The 20921-nt window shown below is 39.5% G+C and overlaps 3 protein-coding genes across 31 annotated transcripts in view; 2 read left to right on the plus strand and 1 right to left on the minus strand.

The window, feature by feature from the left end:
• obscnb (obscurin, cytoskeletal calmodulin and titin-interacting RhoGEF b) overlaps positions 1-7534 on the plus strand; it is a 60937-nt gene extending 53403 nt beyond the window's left edge. For all 26 annotated transcript variants that reach the window (XM_069692171.1, XM_069692170.1, XM_069692172.1 and 23 more), the window contains 13 exons: positions 31-201; positions 381-540; positions 1651-1767; positions 1908-2072; positions 2170-2328; positions 2427-2604; positions 2734-2847; positions 2967-3134; positions 3401-3503; positions 3594-3723; positions 3894-3987; positions 4211-4253; positions 5091-7534. In XM_069692171.1, coding sequence (XP_069548272.1) covers positions 31-201; positions 381-540; positions 1651-1767; positions 1908-2072; positions 2170-2328; positions 2427-2604; positions 2734-2847; positions 2967-3134; positions 3401-3503; positions 3594-3723; positions 3894-3987; positions 4211-4253; positions 5091-6195 — 2707 coding nt within the window. In that variant the 3' untranslated portion in view covers positions 6196-7534. The remainder of the gene's footprint in view (positions 1-30; positions 202-380; positions 541-1650; positions 1768-1907; positions 2073-2169; positions 2329-2426; positions 2605-2733; positions 2848-2966; positions 3135-3400; positions 3504-3593; positions 3724-3893; positions 3988-4210; positions 4254-5090) is intronic.
• A 133-nt stretch (positions 7535-7667) lies between these two features.
• On the minus strand, positions 7668-16082 carry guk1a (guanylate kinase 1a). 4 transcript variants are annotated; one of them, XM_069692204.1, is made up of 7 exons: positions 14941-15042; positions 10835-10948; positions 10328-10369; positions 9975-10210; positions 9736-9820; positions 9572-9657; positions 7668-9111 (listed from the first exon to the last, which is right to left on the minus strand). In XM_069692204.1, the coding sequence occupies exons 1-7, from the start codon at positions 14972-14974 to the stop codon at positions 9073-9075; spliced, it is 636 nt and encodes a 211-aa protein (XP_069548305.1). In that variant the 5' UTR covers positions 14975-15042; the 3' UTR covers positions 7668-9072. The 4 variants fall into 4 exon arrangements, with proteins under 4 accessions (XP_069548305.1, XP_069548303.1, XP_069548302.1 ...); XM_069692202.1 differs by lacking the exon at positions 14941-15042 and adding an exon at positions 15859-16082 and having other exon boundaries at positions 9975-10369; XM_069692201.1 differs by having other exon boundaries at positions 9975-10369; positions 14941-15047.
• On the plus strand, positions 15170-20644 carry cunh1orf35 (chromosome unknown C1orf35 homolog). The gene is made up of 8 exons (XM_069692200.1): positions 15170-15734; positions 17000-17147; positions 17235-17280; positions 17744-17826; positions 18269-18341; positions 18570-18649; positions 18805-18927; positions 20344-20644. Exons 1-8 carry the CDS (start codon positions 15638-15640, stop codon positions 20597-20599), a joined length of 906 nt encoding a protein of 301 aa, XP_069548301.1. The 5' UTR covers positions 15170-15637; the 3' UTR covers positions 20600-20644.
• The last annotated feature ends 277 nt before the right edge of the window (positions 20645-20921 follow it).

Below are 20921 nucleotides of genomic sequence, written 5' to 3' on the forward strand. Positions count from 1 at the left end.
ATAACGAGCATTTTTTTTTCATACCGCCAGCCAATTGATTCAGAACTTGATAAACGGAGAATCTGAGTTTGTGAAGGAGGTGGATTTCTTTACCTCCCATCACCTGAAGCATGCAGACAGCCCTGATGTCCCATCTGATGTCAGCGGCCAGAAGGACACCATTTTCAGGAACATTGATGAAATCAAATCCTTCCACACCAAGTGAGCTCACCTTTTAATTACAAGTCATTGTTGCCAGCTATTTGTAAACAATAAAAAGTATGAATGTGTGTTTGTGTCATACCCACAGAAATATTGTCACTCTCCTTTCTCAGATATTGAAGAAAACAGTGAGATTATATTTGTCACAGAATCATTTCTCTCCTCTATTTTGTTTGCAGGGCATTCCTCCCAAAGTTGAATGACTGTGACACAGATGATGACGTGGCAATGTGCTTCCTGAAGAACAAGGAGGGCTTTGAGAAGTACCTGCAGTACCTTTTAGGTCAAAGTCAGGCTGAATCTGCCATCAGTGACAAGACTGTCCACCGGTTCTTTAAGGTAACACAACACCTGTCATTCTTGGACAACAAAATGTGTTGCATTCTAATGCATAAAAGAGATCATCTTTTACAGTCACCTTACACACTGTGGGCCTTATTTACTAAGATCTCAAATAAAGGGTACTAAATTGCGTGTTTTTTCCCGAAAGTTTGCACATTTATTTTTCACCCGTTTTGCGGGTGATTTACTACGAGTATTTGCGTCACTGATATCAGGTGCTGTATTCAGATGAGGGGTTTGCGTTTAAAACAATAAAACGGGAGGGACGGTGGATGAGATGCCTCTATCAAAAACTGATCAGCAGGTCCAGTTCTTTCTTTGATGAGCAGGTGACTTTTCATTCAGTGCCTCGCGACTGCCTGGGAACCTAATGTACCTGTGAACTCTGCGGGACACATTCAGGACCTGGGACAGCACACATGAATAACGGGACTGGGTGGGATATTCCCAAAGCAATACACTGGAATGACCCAGAGGCAGGAAAATGCTGAGTCTTAAGAAGTTTTTTAATTGCTGGTATTTCGTGGCTCCTCCTTGTTGTTGGCTGTCAATCATCATTCAGTTCATTCAATAACGTCTACTTCTCACCACAATAAGAGCAGCCGTCTCTCCGGATTTGCGAACCTGATTAATACGTGCCTTTCAGTCGTACTAAACGCATGCAATCACTTTTCCTATTACTACTTTCAGGTTTGGTAAATATCATTGTGGGTGCTAAATTTATCTTTTTGCATTTCCCCTCCCAGAATTTTGCACGTTTGAGTAGAAACGCCCAATATTACATATGCATTCAGGTAAACACGCAAAATGGACAACGTGTGTTAAATAGCACATTTGAACGACGCAGTCCTCACTGAAGGTCGTTAGTAGATCAGCTTGGACATTTCTTTGCGGTGATGTGAAGTTTGCACGTGCTTTTACACACGCAAACCTTTAGTAAATCAGGCCCTGTGTATTTATTTACTCACTACTGTATACTTGTTATCTGTACCATATATTTATGTAGCTGCTGCCTTATGAATACATAAACATTTAGGAGACCATGAATGAACTATTTACCAGTAAAATAGCTAGAATTGTTTAAATTAAAGACGTTCTGTATTACAGGAGTACACTGAAAAAGAGCAGGCTGGTGCAGACCCCACAGGCCCTCCTGTACGAAGCATCAACACCCACCTCCAACAGCCACTGGAGAGGATCCAGAAGTACAAGGCCATCCTCAAGGTGACAGCTTTGACATAGAATATGCACAGAGTCTTGTTTAGAAACATTTATTTACGTTGCAGTTGGAACGACATATGTGACTTGCAAATGGAGGGCATCACCGCAGTTTTGCTGAAATTTCCTCTCTTTAACACATTCAGGAGCTCATTCGAAACAAAGCCAGAAACGGGCAGAACTGCTGCCTACTGGAAGAAGCTTATGCGATGGTGTCTGCGCTCCCTCAGCGCTCTGAGAACACTCACCATGTCTCCATGATCGAAAACTATCCTGCCACTCTGGAAGTGCTTGGAGAGCCTATTAGACAGGTAGTAAAGTTACTGACTGTCTGATGCAGTGATGAGACGTTTAATTGGTTGTCTGCGTTTGACTGTTTGTGTATGTTTTCCATTCTTCTTGCATCAGGGACCTTTCCAAGTGTGGGAGGGAGCTCCTGGAATCAGAACGTCCTCTAGAGGTCACCACCGCCATGTCTTCCTCTTTAGGAACTACTGTATCATCTGCAAACCCAAGAGAGACAGCAACGTTGATACACAGGCATATGTTTTTAAGAACATGATGAAGGTAAGCATTTTAAATATCATCACTCCCTTTATGGCTGGTATTTCTTTTCATGGTCAGCAGCCTGAATGATCCTCGCTGTATTCGTCATCCCGTTACAGTTGAATAACATTGATGTGAATGAAACGGTGGAAGGTGATGACCGCGCCTTTGAGATCTGGCATGAACGGGAAGACTCTGTGAGAAAATACACTTTACAGGCCCGAACTGTTACCATCAAGAACTCGTGGCTGAGAGACCTCAGAGAACTGCAGCAGCGCTACAGCCTGCCTGCATGGAGTGAGGGACACACACACACACTGTTTCACTTTTTTCAGTCTCTGTTTTACTGATGATAGAATCTTTTAGTATGTTCTCGTATTCTAACACTTTCCAACACTGCACTGTCATGATTCAACTTGTTTCCAGGTTCCCCTGATTTTGTTGAGATTCTGGCAAACTGCACAGCTGAGTTGGGTCAGACTTTAAAACTGGCTTGCAAAGTCACTGGAGTTCCCAAACCTGTGGTCACCTGGTACAAAGGTAAGTCTTCTTCACTATGGTTTGTTGTCATTGTGCTGCTTTACAGTGGCATTTATTATTGGCCATTTATTTATTTATTTATTGGGACATCAATTAATTGTTTTACTTGTTGGATGCAGATGGCCGCGCAGTGGAGGCAGATCCCCATCACATCATTATTGAGGACCCCGATGGTTCCTGCACGCTGATCCTGGATAATATGACGGCAGATGATTCTGGACAGTACATGTGCTTCGCCACTAGCTCAGCCGGCAACGCCAGCAGTCTTGGAAAGATCACTGTGCAGGGTAAGTGACTTCAGATAATGTCACACAATTCCATATGTCTTTTGTTATAACAACAGTACATTGCATCCCTAGAAATATTCATAGTGAGTGCGGCTGTAGACTCAATAGAAAGACCCTTTGTAATTCATAGACTATGTTTGCCAGTTTAATGTGTTATCAAAAGATGATATTGATCAAATATCAAGAGCTAAAACATCAGTACATTAAACTTTTCTATACTTCTCTAGTGGTTAAACATGTAAACCATTTTGATGTGTTTCTTGCAGTACCTCCTCGTTTTGTGAATAAAATGAGGAATGCTATCTTTGTTGCTGGTGAGGACACTCAGTTCACCTGTGTAATACAAAGTGCACCGAACCCCAAGATCAGGTATGAACGCCTTACTTACATTTGTCAATGTTAAAATGCCAAAACATTTTGAACAAATTTCACAAGTTCTGTGCTCTCTGTGTGTTCCAGGTGGTTCAAGGACGGCAGGCTGCTGACTGACCAGGAAAAGTATCAGACCTACAGTGAGCTCCGTAGTGGGGTTCTGGTTCTAGTAATCAAAAACCTGACGGAGAGAGACCTCGGACACTATGAGTGTGAGGTTAGTAAATATTTTTATCAGCATGTTTTCGCTTTGTCATGATGGGTTATTGAGAGGGAGATTTTATTGTGGTCTCACAATTATTTTTGCACCTAAGAAATTATTTCAAGACAATTAGCATCATAGCGTCATATTTAGGACTCTAAAAATACGTACTTTCTTGTTGCCAGTTGTCCAACCGCCTGGGCAATGCCAAGTGTGCTGCTGATTTAGTCCTACCCTCTGCTGTGGCTCGCACTGGTGAGCAGGCCATCACTATTGAAGGTAGGGGCGCTGACTTTATCCTAAAGAGTCTTTGCATAGTATTTGTCATTTTTTTCAAGTTCAGAGTAGTAACTAGAAAAAATATTATTGTTGTGCTTTTAATGCAGATTTAAAAATGTACACTCAGTTAATGCACCTCATACTCAAAATTTAATTTTTTTCCAGCTCTAGTTTTAAGACTTTTTTTGTCTATTAAATCTCGTGTATTCTGTTTCTTCCACAGTTACTGAGCAGGAGACTAAAATACCAAAGAAAACCATCATAATGTAAGTAGCATCAGATACCAAATCATTCTTTAAAAAAAATTATTCTTGTAACTGCAGTATGTTGACTAAATTCATCTGTGCATATTTTAACTGATAATATCAACATACAAAATATTCATGGGTATTTGTTTTAGGACAAACCTGCTCTGCAGTTGCTGGCTTTGTGTAGTTGTGTATAAGCTGGAAGATAACATGGGCTGAAAAGGGAATTTGGAGCACTATTGAATGTGTCTCTCTATTTGCCCCCATGTGTTGTATGCATTGTGTAGTATTTAAAGCCTGAATGAGAACGGATTTTATCACAAGGATGATGAAAGGATGGGCTGTTTTCATCAGGGTGCTAATATTTAAAGTGGCAACTTGATTGTTGCAGCTCATCTCGCAGCTTTTATATTTTAAAGACCGGGACAATACTTAAACTAAAATAGATATTATTTACATAGCCTAATATCTGAGATCACATATTTACCTAAAGGGGCTTTACTTTCTGTACAACAGCGGAGGAATCGTGCTTACAGTATGGACAGACATAAAATGAATGTACAGAATAGACTGAAACGGCAAAAATGCAATCAGAAAGACTTCCAACTGTGATTTTAACCCTCTAAACCATCCACAGTACATTGCAGTATGCTTCTGGATAGATGTATGTCAGACTTTCCATTCAAGTTTTTGGAAAGTCACCTCGACCTAAGTAGTTACATAGCTCAGTGTCACTTGGGCGGGTGATTTATTAGTGGCCATTAAGACCACTAGTTTTGATCATCAGTGAAATTTACCTACAGCCCAGTCTATCTGTAGCTCTAGTAATGTCTGCTGTCCTCTGTTTTACTCCAGTGAGGAGACTATAACCACTGTGGTGAAGAACCCACGTATGAGGCGGCACAGATCTCCCGGCTTGACTTTAGCTGGTGCCCACCGCTCTGAGACTTCCACCCCTGAGCCTCCGACAACCAGGCTGAGAAGGATGCCCGCTCCGAGAAAGACCACTATTCCAACCCTCTATGTCACCGAGCCGGAGGGAGCTGAAGCCAGAGCAATGGAGAGCAGGCCCAGGTGGGTAGAAGTAGAGGAGGTCATTGAGTATAAGGTTAATAGGTCTCCCAGGCTGCCCAGGAGGAGAGGTATCTCACCAGCAGTGTCTGAGCGTGCAGGCACTCCCTCAAGACCCAAACGGTCTCAGATGGAGAACCCAAACACTAACAACTCCAACAACAAGCTGGTGGAGCAGGCACAGGCCGATCTGCAGGGAGACATCAGCAGCCAGCCGCTCTCCTGGGAGGAAGAGGAGGCTGCCTCCGGCTCTGTTTCTGGAGGGATACATGAGCTCTCATCTCTCCTCATCCCAGCTGGAGAAGACAGCGATGACCTGGATGATCAGCAGACTGTCATCTTTGAACCCGATGATGAAGACGATAAAAGTGATCTGTTCAGGAGGCAGGAGCCGGTGATGCTAAAACAAGGGGATCATGTTTTGACCCTCGAGGACTTGGAGGATTACATCCCAGAAGAAGGAGAGACTTATGGCTCCTCCGACAGCCACCATGTTTCACATGAAAAGCCCTGTGAGATCTCTGTGCTGCAGAGGGAGATTGGCGGGTCCACAGTGGGACAGCCGGTGCTTCTGAACGTGGGGCGCCCCGACGCGGTGACAAGGCAGCGCGGCGGTTTGTTGGGCCGCTTCAGAGATCATCTGTCCAGCAGCCTTTTCCCATCTGCCGTCCCACAATCCAGCGGAGCCCGGTCCAGGACGGAGAGGCACGTCCCGATCCAAGTGAGCCATGCGAAGGTGGAAGTGAAGCCTTCATACTGCTCAGAGGTGCAAAGAGTCGAGGGTGGGCAGCGGAGCTTTAAAACTAAAGTGTCAACTCAGACCTACGGTTACACATCAGTTGGCAACCCTGTCACTCTTCAAATTAGAGATAAACATTATCAGAACTAGTAGAAGCAAACAAATTCAATTTGATACCACAAACCTTCTTGGTCTTAAATAGAGACATTTCTACTAACATGATAAAGACAAATTGTAACCTGAAATATATTCACTACATTTGACAAACCATTCCATTTTGTAGCTGACAATCATAAAACGGACTCCCCCTCCGAGTTGTTTTCGTGACAAACGGTGGACGAGGCGAGTTAATCAGATCACTGTACAAAGGTTTCCGTCCCATACTGTTCTGTCACAACTCCTGTATGACCTATACAGTATCTGTTATACAGTATATGTGGTGGACAGAAACCGAGGAATTAAGATTTTACATTTTATTGACGAACGATTTCAATGTTTCACTTTGAGTTTAATTTTGTTTAAAGACGTTTTCGATGATATATACCTTCACAATATCATGAACTTGACTTGCCAATATTACCTGATCCAGGCATTATTTTTCAGTGATGCCTCTTCTTATATACATAAAACTATAGGTCTAAAATACATTTAGGTATTCATATTTTTTCAGTTTTACTTTTGTACCTTTAAAGAAATGTTGCCTCAGTGCCTCAGATTCCTGGAGCAGGAAATGATGGCGTTTAATGAGGTGATGCACGTTTCTACGTCAGTATTTCTATGACCTAATTTAAATGAGCAACACTGAATATTTAAACAACAGACGTTTGGTGACTGTTATGGTCCACGGGCTGTTGTTTAAGTTTAATCAAAGATGTGCGTTTGAATTATAGATATATAGTTCTCTACTACGTTGGTGGTTGTTTTTTGGTGAGCAGCTTATACAAATACGACACTTCTACGAGCAAATAATTTAGCAGTTGAACTGATAACCTGTTTTACATCAGTTATTATTGTAAAACAGATGTTTCTCCTACCTTCAATTATGAACTGTATTTTGTACTCAAGCTTTTTAGACATTTGCGTTTGTTAATGCAGTACAATTATCTGCAGACTAACAGGCCATCAGAAAGATATTTATGTCAAAGTGACACATAGTTAGATGAGTGACTGCATGTATTTGCTTTTCTAAAGCATTTGTTCAGTTTTACCACAACTGTTGTCTCATATTTGATCAAGTACAAAATGTTTGTGCAAAGTACGTGAGCTCACAAAATATAGTACCTTCTGAATGCAGTTTAAAAGTGAGTAGAATTACTTTCTCCTTAAAGATGTGTGGCATGTGCATCGTTTAAATGTGTCAGTTAAAAGATTTATGTAATAGTATTAAAGCACTAACAGATAATAATTGCTTGGACTGTACATTGTAGTTTTGGACGTTTGAGTACAAAGTGTTGAATTAAATAAGTGTACTGCAAAGACTCAGTAATAACCAGCCTCCTGCATAATTTCTTTCCGTAGCGCTCAGACAAATGATGCATTTCTGTACTGTAATATGTTTATTGAAGATTTAACACATAACATGATTTTACTGTTGGACATTTAATGGACTTATGAAAAACAGATTTTTCCACGAGTAGCACATTTTAGCTGGTTTAATTGTAAATGGCAAATCAGAGGACTGCATTAATTTAATAAGTATGATGTAACAAATAATAAATGGTAATATCGGGAACCATAGATCATTTGCGCAAAAAAGGAATGTTACATGGTGCTGTAAAATAAAAGTTTGGGTATTTTTAATATTCCCAAACTCAAAAATGGAAGAAAGAAAGAACAAACATTCCAATTTACAAATGGATTGTAAATTTGTTTTGTTAGTAAATCTCCTTTTTACTAGTAAATTATGTGCTTGATTCTCAACAATATATAAAAGTAAAATAAACATCCCTTCAAAGTTAAAAAGCTCTCTGTTTGTAAGGAATTGAAACAGTACACTGGATGTCTTTTTTACTGTACAGGTGAAGCTGCAACATGATAAAGTTACACAATATAAAAGTTTTACAAATTTACAACTGTAAAACAAACAGTTAAATTGTTAAAATAAATAAAAAACTCGAAGTGACATTAGATGTACTTCTGTGTTTGTTCAAAACAAGAGTTCGTCCTCCATGATGGAATTTAATCCAACTAGAGCACAACTGTATCTATGGTTACACAGCAAACTAAACTTATAACGTAGTTAGCACATTTATCTGGCAATTTACAGATATCTTCAAAAGACAAACGTTTTACTAGCACTGGAATATTTTTATTGTTTCAACAGTACAGTCAACCCACATGGACCCGCTGACAGTAAACGACCGCAATGTTTTCCAGAGTTGAGTTTACCTCCTGAACTTGCAGGGGCCTGAGTGTTGACACTAAATGCTCACCACGTCTGTCACCAGTGCATTTCACTGTCTAAAAAAAAAATCAATTTCATCATCAGCACAGTATGACTGATTGCACAAAAAAAACTTAAGTGATAAGAGTGGCACAACTCTGTGCCACGAACCAAGATATGCCGATATGTGCTTCTTCTTTTTTTTTTTTTTAAACCCTTGAAAGATCAGTTTGTCCACATGATGTGATGAGCTTTGTGACTCTGTTTGCGCAAATCCGGGTTGGTGAGAGAACAAAAGCTGCTCGCAGTACAGGTTTTCTGTGTGCATTGAATTCTGTTCAACAGGGAACTCCCTGCATACCAGCCAGTCACACTTCAAGTAAGAATTAGTGGAGTAATTTTCTTCATACAATTGAAAGTAAAAATACAGATAGCACTTCCTATCGGGGGGAAAAAACTAGTGGTCCACTTTATACTATGTTATTATTTGGTAATAACTACTTCCAAACATTACTATGTGTTTGTACATCTGCTAAGGGATGTTGTCTGAGCGTCACAGACCGCTATCTGAGGGAATGTATACAACTGGAATAGAGGTCTGTGGTTTTGTGAGGAGTGGTTGGACGGGACTGAAAAGATGTCTCCTATGAAGATGTGTTGACTTTCTTGACTTTATTAATTTCCTGCGGAAAGAAACAAAATACCAGTAAGTAATATTGGTCAGGATGTGCAGACAAATTTACGGCCGTAGACAAAGAAAAATTAAAGCGAGACTATGTAACTTTTGAAGAACAGTGACCCCTTTGGCCGCTAGTGTTAATTACAGGACGTGGACAGATTTCCCAAGATTCTCCTTAGACAGTGTGTAGAATTTAGGGGGATCTATTGGCATAAACTGAATAAAATATTCACATTTGAAGCGAAGAATCGTTGTGGTTTTGTTACCTTAGAAAGAGCCCTTCATATATACATATGGAGCGGGTCTTCTTCTGCCATAGTGTTGTTTTTCTTCTTTCAAAAGTTACAAAGTCTGGCTTTAATTGAATCTTGACTATGTGAAAACATTCACTGTACAAAGGTAGTGAAATGTTTTGTAAAACACTGTTTAAGACGTGTTGATTATCTAGTATCATTGCGACTCACCTCAAGAAGAGCATTTTTTAACTGCCCGTAAGCGTCTTCCAAATTATCATTCACAATTAAGACATCAAATTGACCCGGTTCTTTACCTGGAAGGAGATGCAGTTAAGCTCAGTCATGATTTGAACGTCTATTAAACTTTAAACCGTTGTGAGGAAGCTACTTACTGAACTCTATGGCCGCCTTGGCTGCATGTAAACGCTTCATGAGGTTCTCCTCCGACTCCGTTTTTCTGTCTCTTAGACGTTTTTCCTGAGACAATAAAAACAGGAGGCAGAGAGCATTCAGGGAGCAGTTGAAACCCTGTAATACCAGGTCACCGTGGTGCAAAGCTTGTCTGGTGGGAAACGCAGAGACACATGCTCACTGTATGGATTGATTGAAATTTATTCGCTTGTGTGCTCACCAGGACTGCCATGGATGGCGGCTGGATGGAGATGTAGATGGGATTGAGGTCTGTCCTCTTGATGTTCCTCACTCCCTGCATTTCAATGTCAAGTATACAGATGAGGTTCTTGGCCTGGACGTCTTGCACGGCGGCTTTACTCGTGCCGTACATGTTCCCCGAAAACACTGCGCTCTCGATAAAATCGCCGTTGTCGATGCCGGCCTGCATCACATCCCGCGTGACATAGTGGTAATCTGAAACACCCCCACAAAAAAAGGGGACACAGAATACACAGAGAAAACCGCAGCAGTGTTGATTGAAGCTGTTATGAGATGCTTTAGTGGTCTTGAAAGAGGAGCTACAAGCTGTACCTCTGCCGTTCTCCTCTCCAGGTCGAGGATTCCTCGTTGTATCTGAGAAATAAGAAATTATTTATGTCACGTTCTCTACTTTATTTAAATCTAGAGCTGAAACAATTGTCACAAAAGTGACAGAAAATTATTTCATTCTTGACTACTCGAGATCATTTTTTTTTGATTGATAGAACTAATTATTTTTCCCATAAAATGTTGGCAAATAGTAGAAAAATCCAAATTTTCAAAGCACAAACTGACATTTTATGTAAATTTAAGTGGATTTTTATGACATTTATGAACTGATAAATCAAGAAAATAATCAGTAGTTTAACTTTTAATTAAAATAATGATTAGTCGCAGCCTTGTTTGCCTGAAAATAAACTAAACAAGTCCACATCTGTAAGAAAATGTTCATGACTAGCAGTTTTTTTTTTTTTTTTTTTTTTAACTATACAAGCCTCACTTCTGAACAAAATTAATGTTAAATGCTTTATTGTCGAGGACACATAGTAGCACACTTACGGGAGACGCTAAAGCCAAAGACACCGTCGTATTCTTTCATGAGCTTCTTCAGCAGAGTGCTCTTTCCTGCCCCCGACGGGCCACTCAGCACCACAGGCCTGGGTCCAGCCATAGCTGAAAAAAAAAAAAAAAGAGAGGTGGAGAAAAGAGTGCAATTCAGTATAGGAAACACGTTGGGTGTAGTTGGAAGGACGACACAAAAACCACTGGAATCCTACAAGAGCCATCACAGGAGCCAAATTTAGCCTGTGCACAAACATACGAGTGTAAAAAGACAAGTTGTTTAAGAACTCTCCCGACAGGCTCAGACAAACCTCGGTCAGGTGGAAAAAACATGATGAAAAATGATGAGCAAGCGGTGCCCAAACATAGACCACATGCTTGAGACCAAAACATCTCCCTCAAGAGCAAAGGCAATCAGCTGGTTGGCAAAAAGTGAGGTTGCCATGGTGCTGTTGAGGAGCAATCACGCACAAATTAGAGAGCCTTACTCTACTCACGGTGGTAGGAAGAAATAGAAGAGCTACGACATACAAAAAAAACCCGGCTTTTAATACAGACATGCATACATTGAATTAAACTACAACTTAAAAGTCCTTCAAATTAAATTATGCAGCCATCCAATACCTGAAAACATAAAAGCACAATACTGATCTTTCCCAGATTTCCTTGTTTCTCAACATCTCACTTTTTCTACCCTGAAATAGAGCATTTATTTCAATTCTAGCAATTCTTTAGTTACTGAATAACAAAGAGAAATGTAATTAGTGAAGAATAAAGTAATGCCTGTAATGTTCCTCCTTACCTTTCTGTCAAAACACACAGAGCTCAAGCTGACGTGGAATTCGAGTGAGCGTGGAGGGTGTGACCGTATGGAAAAGTAGAAGGGAGTGGAGACGGTCAGAGGGCAGGGCCAATTTTACCCTCCAGTAGATTTTCTTCTCTGACGTAAAGTAAATATTTTATTAATCTGTAATGATCTGATGCTGCAGTAAAGACCTGGATGTGTTTTATTCTTAGTTCAAAGGCTCAAACAACCTAGAATTCTATAACCATTAACATAAACTACACATATTAGCAGTAAGAAATCAGCTATTAGGCAAATAAATGAGATTCAGTGAAGAGAAACTATCGACCCTCATGGTTATCGGTTAACTTACATCAATTATCATTGATGTATAACTTACATATATATTATATATATATATATATATAATATTACATAGATGTATAACTTACATATAACTTATAACTTACATCAGTTATCGATTACTTACATCAACGGCAGATATCAGACGGCTTGGTAATGAGTTAAAAAAAATTAGGTATTCAATAAGGAATGATGACATGTACCAAATTACAAATAAAAAACTATGTAGATCTAAGCCAACTTTAAAAATCAATCTTCTATGATCTGTTAAAACCCGGGAATAAAAATCCGAGCATTATGCACCTCACTGTTTCCAGGCACACCAGATTTTCTTTGCAGGTGCAGATGACAAGAGTCATTCTCCGTTGCCTCTTGAATCCTATTAACAGCAACACGGCTCATTTTAAAGGTGCAGGAGTTTCTTATTCAGAAGTAAGAGGAAAAGCCTGTCCATGGGTGAGTTTCGAACAGGATTCTCAAAAGTTTGATCTAAGACTGACATCTCTGATTAATCAAATATTTTTGTAGTTTTGAAGTATTTAATTGTTTACACTTTTGGCCAGAGGCCAAGAAGACAATTTCTAACAGAGATAATTTACAATAATGGGAAACTGACAAAAGCGGCAAAACTTCCCATTTGATTTGGCAACCAGTTTGGAATTTTTGCTTGAGAAATGATTGAACAACTTTTTTTAATGATTGAATAGGTAGGTAGGTAGGTAGGTAGGTAGTTACTTTATTAATCTCCAAGGGGAAAACATTTTCGCTACAGCAGCATTTATAGATACAGGAAGAAATAAAATAACAGTACAAAATATTAAATATAAAAATGCACAGTATATACAATAAAATAAAATAGAACAATTAAATTAAATTAAAACTAACTAAACAATAGTGCACAGTTGTTTTTTTTTTATTTTTTTATCACGACTGTTGCAGATTATTTTAGTTGTTTAATCATTTCAGCCACAGATATAAAGAAGATCATCATACACGTCATGTAGGCTACTTATACTTTTGGAATAAAAACTGTATGGTCATCAGTCAAACAAAATTTTAAAAAAGGAAGGTGATAGACATTTATATAGCTTTATATCATAAAATAAGTGATTTCAAACCACTTGACATAGTTTGATAAAGACATTTAAGTATGATGGAAGGAACAATTCCCCTGATATAATACTTTATACTTAGGTAAAGATATTTAGTGTGGGAACATTTACTGAAATTGTAGTTCAAATAAAAACACCAAGCATTACAAGAGTTGTTTGCGTTAATAATGTTCCATATTATTTTAAGATAATTTTAGTTCTTCTGTTAACGGCCAGACTAAATGTACAATCTTAAAACATCACTTTGAACAATGGATGGGTATTTTTCATCATTTTTGATATTTTACATTGAATATTAACGTTATAAATTTATGTGGCACCTTCAGTCCCACTTGGAAAACCTTTTTTTTTTTCCTCCCGGATGTCCATACATATGTTTGAGCGCAGGCCAAAGAGGAATTTACATTCCCCCTGGAAAAAGCAGTTCTGTGTTTTGCTCAAGGAAGGCAACTTTTAGACTCAAGTTCAACAAGATCGAATTTTCCTTTCTTAATGATACTTACAATCCAACACCCACACGAGAAGTAGACCGTTCGTACCTAACAGGGTGCTGCATGACAGGAAACGAGAGCCATGTGAGATTACAATCAGCATTGGCTGACTGATTAGAAGCTGCGTTCTCCTTGACTTTAACCATGTGCACTAAACCTCATGTGATTCATATTTGCTGAAGCACAATTTAAAGCACGTGGGATCTCTTAAATTTCAGAAATCTGATAGAATCTGCAAGGTGTTCAGAGCGAGAGCTGACACACTGCAAGTAAAAAAAAAAAATTAATTAAAAAAAATTAAAAAAAATCAATCAGTCAATTAACAAAAAAAGAAAAAGATCAGCAACTATTTTAGTCAACAATTAATGTGGTCACTGTTTTAGCTCATTAGATATGATGAGTTAATGTCTGTCTTGGTCTCATAAGATTTTACATTTTGTATCGTCCGTGCTTTGGACTGTCACCTCTGTCTCAGGGAAAGTGTGTCTGGTGTTTTGCATAATTTCCTGCCATTTAATAAGACAAAATAATTTACATTAACAGAAAACACATCTGGTGGGCTAATCAGGATGGAAAATATTCACATGCTGCAGCTTTATGGAGAAACAACAAAAGGACGACGTTATACGTTTCATGATTATAAAGTAATCTCGTGGCAGCATTATCTAACACATACAGACACTCAGCTCATGCATTGCAAAGTGCACTTTAAATCAGGGTCGGGAGCAATAAAGTGTTATGATTTGCATGAAAATAGATAAAGATATTTTGATGCCTTTATAGTCATATAAAAACAAATTAACATTATTGTAATTGTGTGAGTTAAAGATACAGGGATTTAAAATACTGTGTAATTAGGCTGTATTACATTTATATTACTTATTAACTGCAGCTCATCATAATGAGCTGATGTACAGTTTACTAGTATGCAACTGAAATGCACAACGTGTAATCATAGTGACCTGTTGTACATGTTATCAGGCGGTAACATTGGGTACTATACACATTGCCTAGATATAAATACAATGGATGTCTATGGGATTTTGATTTAAAAAAAAAAAAAAAAATTTAAAAATTAAAAAGCGTATACAAGTTGTTAGTAAGAAAACGCATGTCTCCCACGTAGAGAATGATTTCCTACCATCTTGCATACTAACGATTGAACTACAAGAAATTGATGGAGGTATTTTTGTGTCTGCATCAGCATCAGACATCTGAACTTAAACCAGCTCCAGAAGAACCATCTTCTGTAACGAGGCAGCAACAACAAACTGACTCCAGAGATGAATGGCAGACTCAATCAGCTTTCTGTAATACAGCAGATAGATAAAAATCAAACATCCTCATTCCTACCTGAAAGTAGCCTGGAAAAATATCTCACGTACATCGGGAGTTACGTTAATCCAATACTTTGCCACCGTGTCCGAAGGATTTCCTCCCTCATCTGCTGTTTTTTGCCCTGAGAGCCATTCGATTAAAACCGTGCTGCCTACGTCATCACTGCGGGCCAAAACAGCAACACGTTCACGAGCGTCAAGAATGCGCGCGACAAAATCAAAATGAAATGCAGAGTTTAAAAAAAAAAAAAAAAAAAAAAAAAAATTGCCAAAGAGAGGAGACAGTAAAACGGAGGTGTTTTAAATATATTTGTTTCACCAACTGGCGGCTCCGCTTTCTTCCGTAAAAGAGGATACTCGCATACGCAGGCTCGAGCACGCGGAGGACCGCGACTTTATCTGGACAACGTCGCCCGGCTCGAGACGACTTCTAGTTCAGCCAACTAGTTCTCATGCTAAGCGGATACTTCGGAAAATAACTTGACACAAGTAGGTGTCGGTGGTCAAAGAAAACTCCACCGCCCGCAGCCACTTTGTTTGGATCAAAACAAAGGAGTTAACTTCCTGCTGAATTCCTGCCCCCCCCCTCCTCGGACGAGTGACTTCGACTGCCGAAGGCCAAGAGTTGGGGTCGTGTGCTAACGCGGCTAAAGTTAGCTGCAGGAGCTAACGTTGCCTTGCCCTGCCTTTGAATACCGAGTCGGCCGACTGAAATGTTTGGTTCCTCAAGATCCGGAGGGGTGCGAGGAGGCCAGGACCAGTTCAACTGGGATGACGTGAAAGTCGACAAGCACCGAGAAAATTATCTGGGTAAGTCCCAACAATCAGCGCGAGACATCACTGCTAATGGCTGCTAACGAAGCACGATAATTAAAAAAAACAAAAAACCCAACAGCAACTCCACGCCCTGACCCAACATGCTACTTCCCCGTACCTTTTGTTGTCGAATCTTTCATTACACCGGAGTCAGCTCTGGTCCAGTCGCTTGGTATTAGTCTTGTTTTCCGACCTCACACGCTGCAGGTAACTTTCATCGCTCCTTCTCCGAGCAGACGCACGTTGCAGCCTTTTCGTTATCTGAGCTCACACACAGCTGCCAGCAGGTCAGCATGCGAAACAAAAAGTACGGAGCAGCCAGCAGAGATGTGGCACACAAGGCTTCTTTTTAAAAAAAATATATATATATATATTTTTTTTTTTACAAAAATAACGTCCCACAACTTATGCAAGTTGTACTTTGGGGAACACTCGAGTAAACGCCGGATATGGATCTAAATGTGCAGTAAAAAAAAAAAAAAAAAGAGTTATTGCTCGTCCGCTGAGCAGCAGGGATTTAAAACATCTGGTTTAAACAGGCCACTCCGCAGAGAGGATGCTAACCAGAATGTTTATTTTCCGAAGTGAAACATCATTATAAGCTTTCTACTTATACGTGTGTTACATCAAAGGGACAATTGCACCACAGAGCATTATTTTGTGATGCGCGGTACATTTTGCATAGTCTAAATCAGTATCATCATAGAGCTACATGTATTAATATTCGTCAATCTATAAAATAACTATCGACATTTGGGTCCTTTCTCCAACAAACAAGCAACATATTTGACAGTTCCAGCTTGTTAAATGTTCGACTTTGTTGAATGTCTTTGGGGTTTGCACTGTTTTATCATGTGTTCTTGACGAAACATTAAACCACAGATTGTGTCGCAGACTTACAGTGATTTTCAGTATTGAACCCATGAATTGTATTCAGATGTAGGCTGTGAACCAGAAAGTGTTACATCCATCAATCCTATTAAACTCGACGCACATAAAATCCTATCTAAAGTAACAGAGGGCAGTCAACGGTTTGTCTCAGATATGACCTGCCGTTCACCAACAAGGACATGCTGGTTCAAATGTTTTGGGTAAAACTGAGCTGTGCAATATTTCAGAAAATAACATGTAGGAATTGAAAGGAAATGCATTTCCCTCTTAAAATATATTAAAAAAAAAAGAAAAGTTGCATATATTGATGAAGCATCCCCATCCACCATCTTTCTCAACCAGCATCACTTCTTCTCTGTTTTTTCCAGGCAACTCCTTGATGGCACCAGTAGGACGATGGCAAAAAGGCAAAGATCTGTCGTGGTACGCTAAAGACAAAAAAGGCGGCGAGTTATCCAAAGCAGAGGAACTTGCTGCTGTTAAGGCAGCAGAGCACGAGGCACTGATGGCTGCCCTGTACGTATAACTTCCCATTAAATACATTTCTACAAAACTGTCAAGTAAAATATGTAATCAGTTTACCTTTATCTACTCTTAATCTAGTGGGCACAAGAATATAAAGAGACAACCAACTGGCCTGACCAAAGAGGTATGTGACATGTAGGGGGGAGGAAAAAATAAATCAGCATACAGCATAATATTGCGATATTTTAAATGGCAATATTAACATTAAATGCAAGTATTGATATTTTACTGTATAAATAAACAAAAATTTGTCAGGTGCGTGCAACTTTTATGACAGTGTCAGTCTGTCGATTTGACAATCCCATTTTGTCCACATCTGTTTTTATCAAAACGGATGTGGACAAAGTTTTCCTTTGGGGACATAATTTAAATAGGAAAAAGGTCATAAATATGTGTTATTGCGATACTCGGCATATTGCAAAATGTTTCAAATTGCAAAAATATTGTATCGTGACTGAAGTATCGCGATGATATCGCATTGCGGGACTTCTGGTGATTGTCACCCCTGGTTACATCGCTTGTGAACATCCTTAAAGAATCTGCCGTTGCTGCAAAGGCAGAATGATCGAATTTCATTTTGATGCCAGGACCTTGTAGAAGTTTGCAGGCGGGAAGAAGCTGATGGTGAAGAGAGAAATGTGGATCGTGTCTCAGGCTTGGGAAGCTCCAGGTGAGGGTTTTTTCTTTTGTCTACGTCATATGAAACTGTAGCGTTAAGAATACTGTCAATGTTGGCATATCACAACCTGATAGACATGGCAACAAAATAAAATGAACTAATACGTTTTAAAAGGACAGTATGTGTAAAAGAGGAACAACTGGAACTTCAGTCTGTAAAAATAAATAATCCTGTACTAAATATGCATATCATTTACAATATTTCTGTAGATTACCATGTGTAAATCACCTCCATAATGTTAGAAGGAATCATGTCAAGTTCTTCATCTTTCAAATATACCATTCATGTGTCATTTCCTAAATATAAATGTCCCCCATTTTGAGGATTTTCGTTCACCAAGGTCATCATTTTTATTCTTTCTTTTAATCTTGTATTAGCTACTCTTGTTTTAGAGCAAACGACATGATTGTGAAGTGTTTGTTTTTGTCTGCAGCGCGGGGTCAAGGAAAATGGTGCTGTCCCAAAAAGAGAAGGAGGCGGCTAAAATAGGCTTACCTGTTTTCACAGTAAGTGTTTTTGCTCCCGATAATCTTTTCAGTTATAATGTGACATTTAAATGCAGCTATTGATATGATTAATGATGCATGTGCCAAGCATTTTGATTGCCAAAGGTGATGTGTAATAATCAAACTAGCCTTTTGAGTGTTTTTTTTAGTGACAATACTAGGCAGTTCATTTTATGGGAACTTCACCTTCATGCAAAAAATTTAAGAAAAAAAATGCTTTTTCCACAGCATCACAAGACTGAAGGTTTGCCGGACACTTCAGCACCAAGAACATCTGAGACTGTAGGAAAAGAAGAGATGGAGCAACGGTGAGATGCGTAATCTTAGTTACCCCCTCTAAAATGTTTCCGACACGATTAATATTCAACTTTACTGGACAAAAGTGTGACCCTGTATCCAGCTTCTCATAATTAGTTTCATCAAAAAGTAATCTTCACTACTTGATTTTATTTTATCTTTGAAGGCACGAGAGCAAAAAGAAAAAGAAAGAAAAGAAGAGCAAAAAGGAGAAAAAGAAGAAGGAAAAAAAGAGGAGACGGGAAAGACGAGACTCGTCCTCCGACGAGTCGGATGACAACAGAAAGAGGTTGGTTCATTTCTCCATTTAAAACTTACAGCATTAGCTTTCACCTGAGGGAGGACAGAATAACAGGAATACTATAAACTATGTCTTGAAAAAACATTATGTATTGTGGAAGGTAAGTTTATTTCTAGCAACAAGGTAATTCAAAGTGCTTCACATAAAAGGCATCAAGACAAGATGTAAAAGCAGAGCAAGACAAATAACAGTCACAGAAATAAAATCAAATAAAAAAGTTGCATAGAAAAATATGAGTAGAATTCACTGTGGAGTGTAAGAACTGAGTAATTTTTTGATTTGATACAAAGCCGTAGCAAAAAGAAAAGTTTTCATCCTTGATTTAAAAGAACCGAGACTTGCAAATCCAAATATGTGGAGCATAAAAGCTGAACACCGCTTCTCCATTTTAGTTTTGACTCTGGGGGCAGAAAGCAGACCTTTCCCAGACGACCTGAAGTGGCTGGACGGTTCATAATGTATTGGCATATCAGAAATGTGTGTGTAAAAAAAAGAGGGAGAGGTATTTTGTCATTTGTTACTAAAATACATCAATTAGCCACAACATGAACAGGTGAAGCATAAAGTATAAAACAACATCCCAGCAATAAACCGTCTCTTCATGAGGATTACAATGTTCAGCTGTTATTATCTGATTTAGGTCTTCATTTATTTTCATGTTCATTTGTGGTGCTGTTCAACTGTACTGTGTTATATTGCTTATATTTTATCAACCCAATTCATTTGAATTGAAGTAACAAAATATTAAGAACACCTCTCGGTATCGGTGCAGTTCAACAGCACCTCAGATTACAGTCTCCAAAATGACTGTTAGAATAAATCAACACCTCTCAATACGACTAAATAACAACTGAACATTATGATTCTTATGAATGGAGGATTTATTGCTGAACTTTTGTTTGATTTTAATGCTGTGGCTGATCGGTGTGTGTGTTGCACATTTGTTGATGTGACTGTGCCCACGTTCTGTGATTTGCAGCCAACCAGTCTGTCAGCACTAGAGGGCACTGAGACACTGTCCTAGACATCAACTTGAAAAATGACCTTTTTAAATTCGGGGGCCATGTATCACAAAACTTTAGATGTATCCTCTATTTTTAGAAAGCCCAGGGAAAGAATGGGGTCATACCAGATTGAAAAATATGATTTATATGCTTCAGTAATTTATGTTTGTGAGAGAGGAAACATAATATACTGAACCGTGACGGTTAGTGTGCAGGATTCATGATATAAGGTGTTGAACAGAAATTTGTCGACACAGCAGCCAGTTATGTTCACTTTGTCGTTTTCTGTGGACGTCACTATAAAGCTGGCAGCAGCTGCTTGTTCCCCAGCCTCACAACATCTTACCGTATCCCCACCACACCCAAGTCATTGAGTGTTTGTTTCCTTTTTACTTTCCAGGCACAGAAAGGACCACCATCATCATAATCCATCATACCACAGTCAGAGTGGAGCCAGACCCCATGACAGCCATTCAAGGGGGGGGGCAAAGGCCGAGCGACAGCCCTCCCACCCCCATCATCGACAGCAGCGGCATGACACAGACTCCTCCGACGGGGGGTCTCCTGTCCCCCGTAACCCCGCCATCCACAAGAAGGCCCCTGCTGGTGCTGCACAAAGCCACAGGCGGCGCCACGACACAGACTCGGACGACTAGTGTCCTGACAACCCGCCCCCCTCCCACCACCACCACCCCCACCCCCTCAATTCAAAGATGCATAATGCAGACAGAGCGCTCTACAGCAGCTTGACCGCCCCGAAGACCTCATTTACCCTGGAAACGGACTGCAGACGGAGACAAGTCAGTGTGACATACTTTAGCCTCATGTTTTAACTCCTTTACTCAATAAGTTGGACAGTTAGTCATGTGGCTGTGATGCTGGTGTTTTGTTTTTGTTTTTTTTTGTTTTTTTGGGGGGGGGGTGTCACGGGTTCTGTTTCTCAAGTATTCTTTAAAATACTTTTTATGTGATTAAATA

This window comes from Brachyistius frenatus, unplaced genomic scaffold, assembly GCF_029030835.1.
Source record: "Brachyistius frenatus isolate BFR_SWC_R1_liver_20210118 unplaced genomic scaffold, ASM2903083v1 Contig_12, whole genome shotgun sequence".
NCBI lineage: Eukaryota > Metazoa > Chordata > Actinopteri > Embiotocidae > Brachyistius > Brachyistius frenatus.

Coding starts and splice junctions, on each gene's coding strand:
- cunh1orf35 (XM_069692200.1), top strand. CDS start 15,638: ATGTTTGGTTCCTCAAGATCCGGAGGGGTGCGAGGAGGCCAGGACCAG. Junction 17,148..17,234: donor GAGGCACTGATGGCTGCCCT/GTACGTATAACT, acceptor CTCTTAATCTAG/TGGGCACAAGAATATAAAGA. Junction 18,650..18,804: donor AAAGAAGAGATGGAGCAACG/GTGAGATGCGTA, acceptor TTATCTTTGAAG/GCACGAGAGCAAAAAGAAAA.
- guk1a (XM_069692201.1), bottom strand. CDS start 14,974: ATGTACGTGAGATATTTTTCCAGGCTACTTTCAG. Junction 10,949..14,940: donor TTTTTCCAGGCTACTTTCAG/GTAGGAATGAGG, acceptor TTTTTTTTTCAG/CTATGGCTGGACCCAGGCCT. Junction 9,658..9,735: donor CAAGGCGGCCATAGAGTTCA/GTAAGTAGCTTC, acceptor ATCTCCTTCCAG/GTAAAGAACCGGGTCAATTT.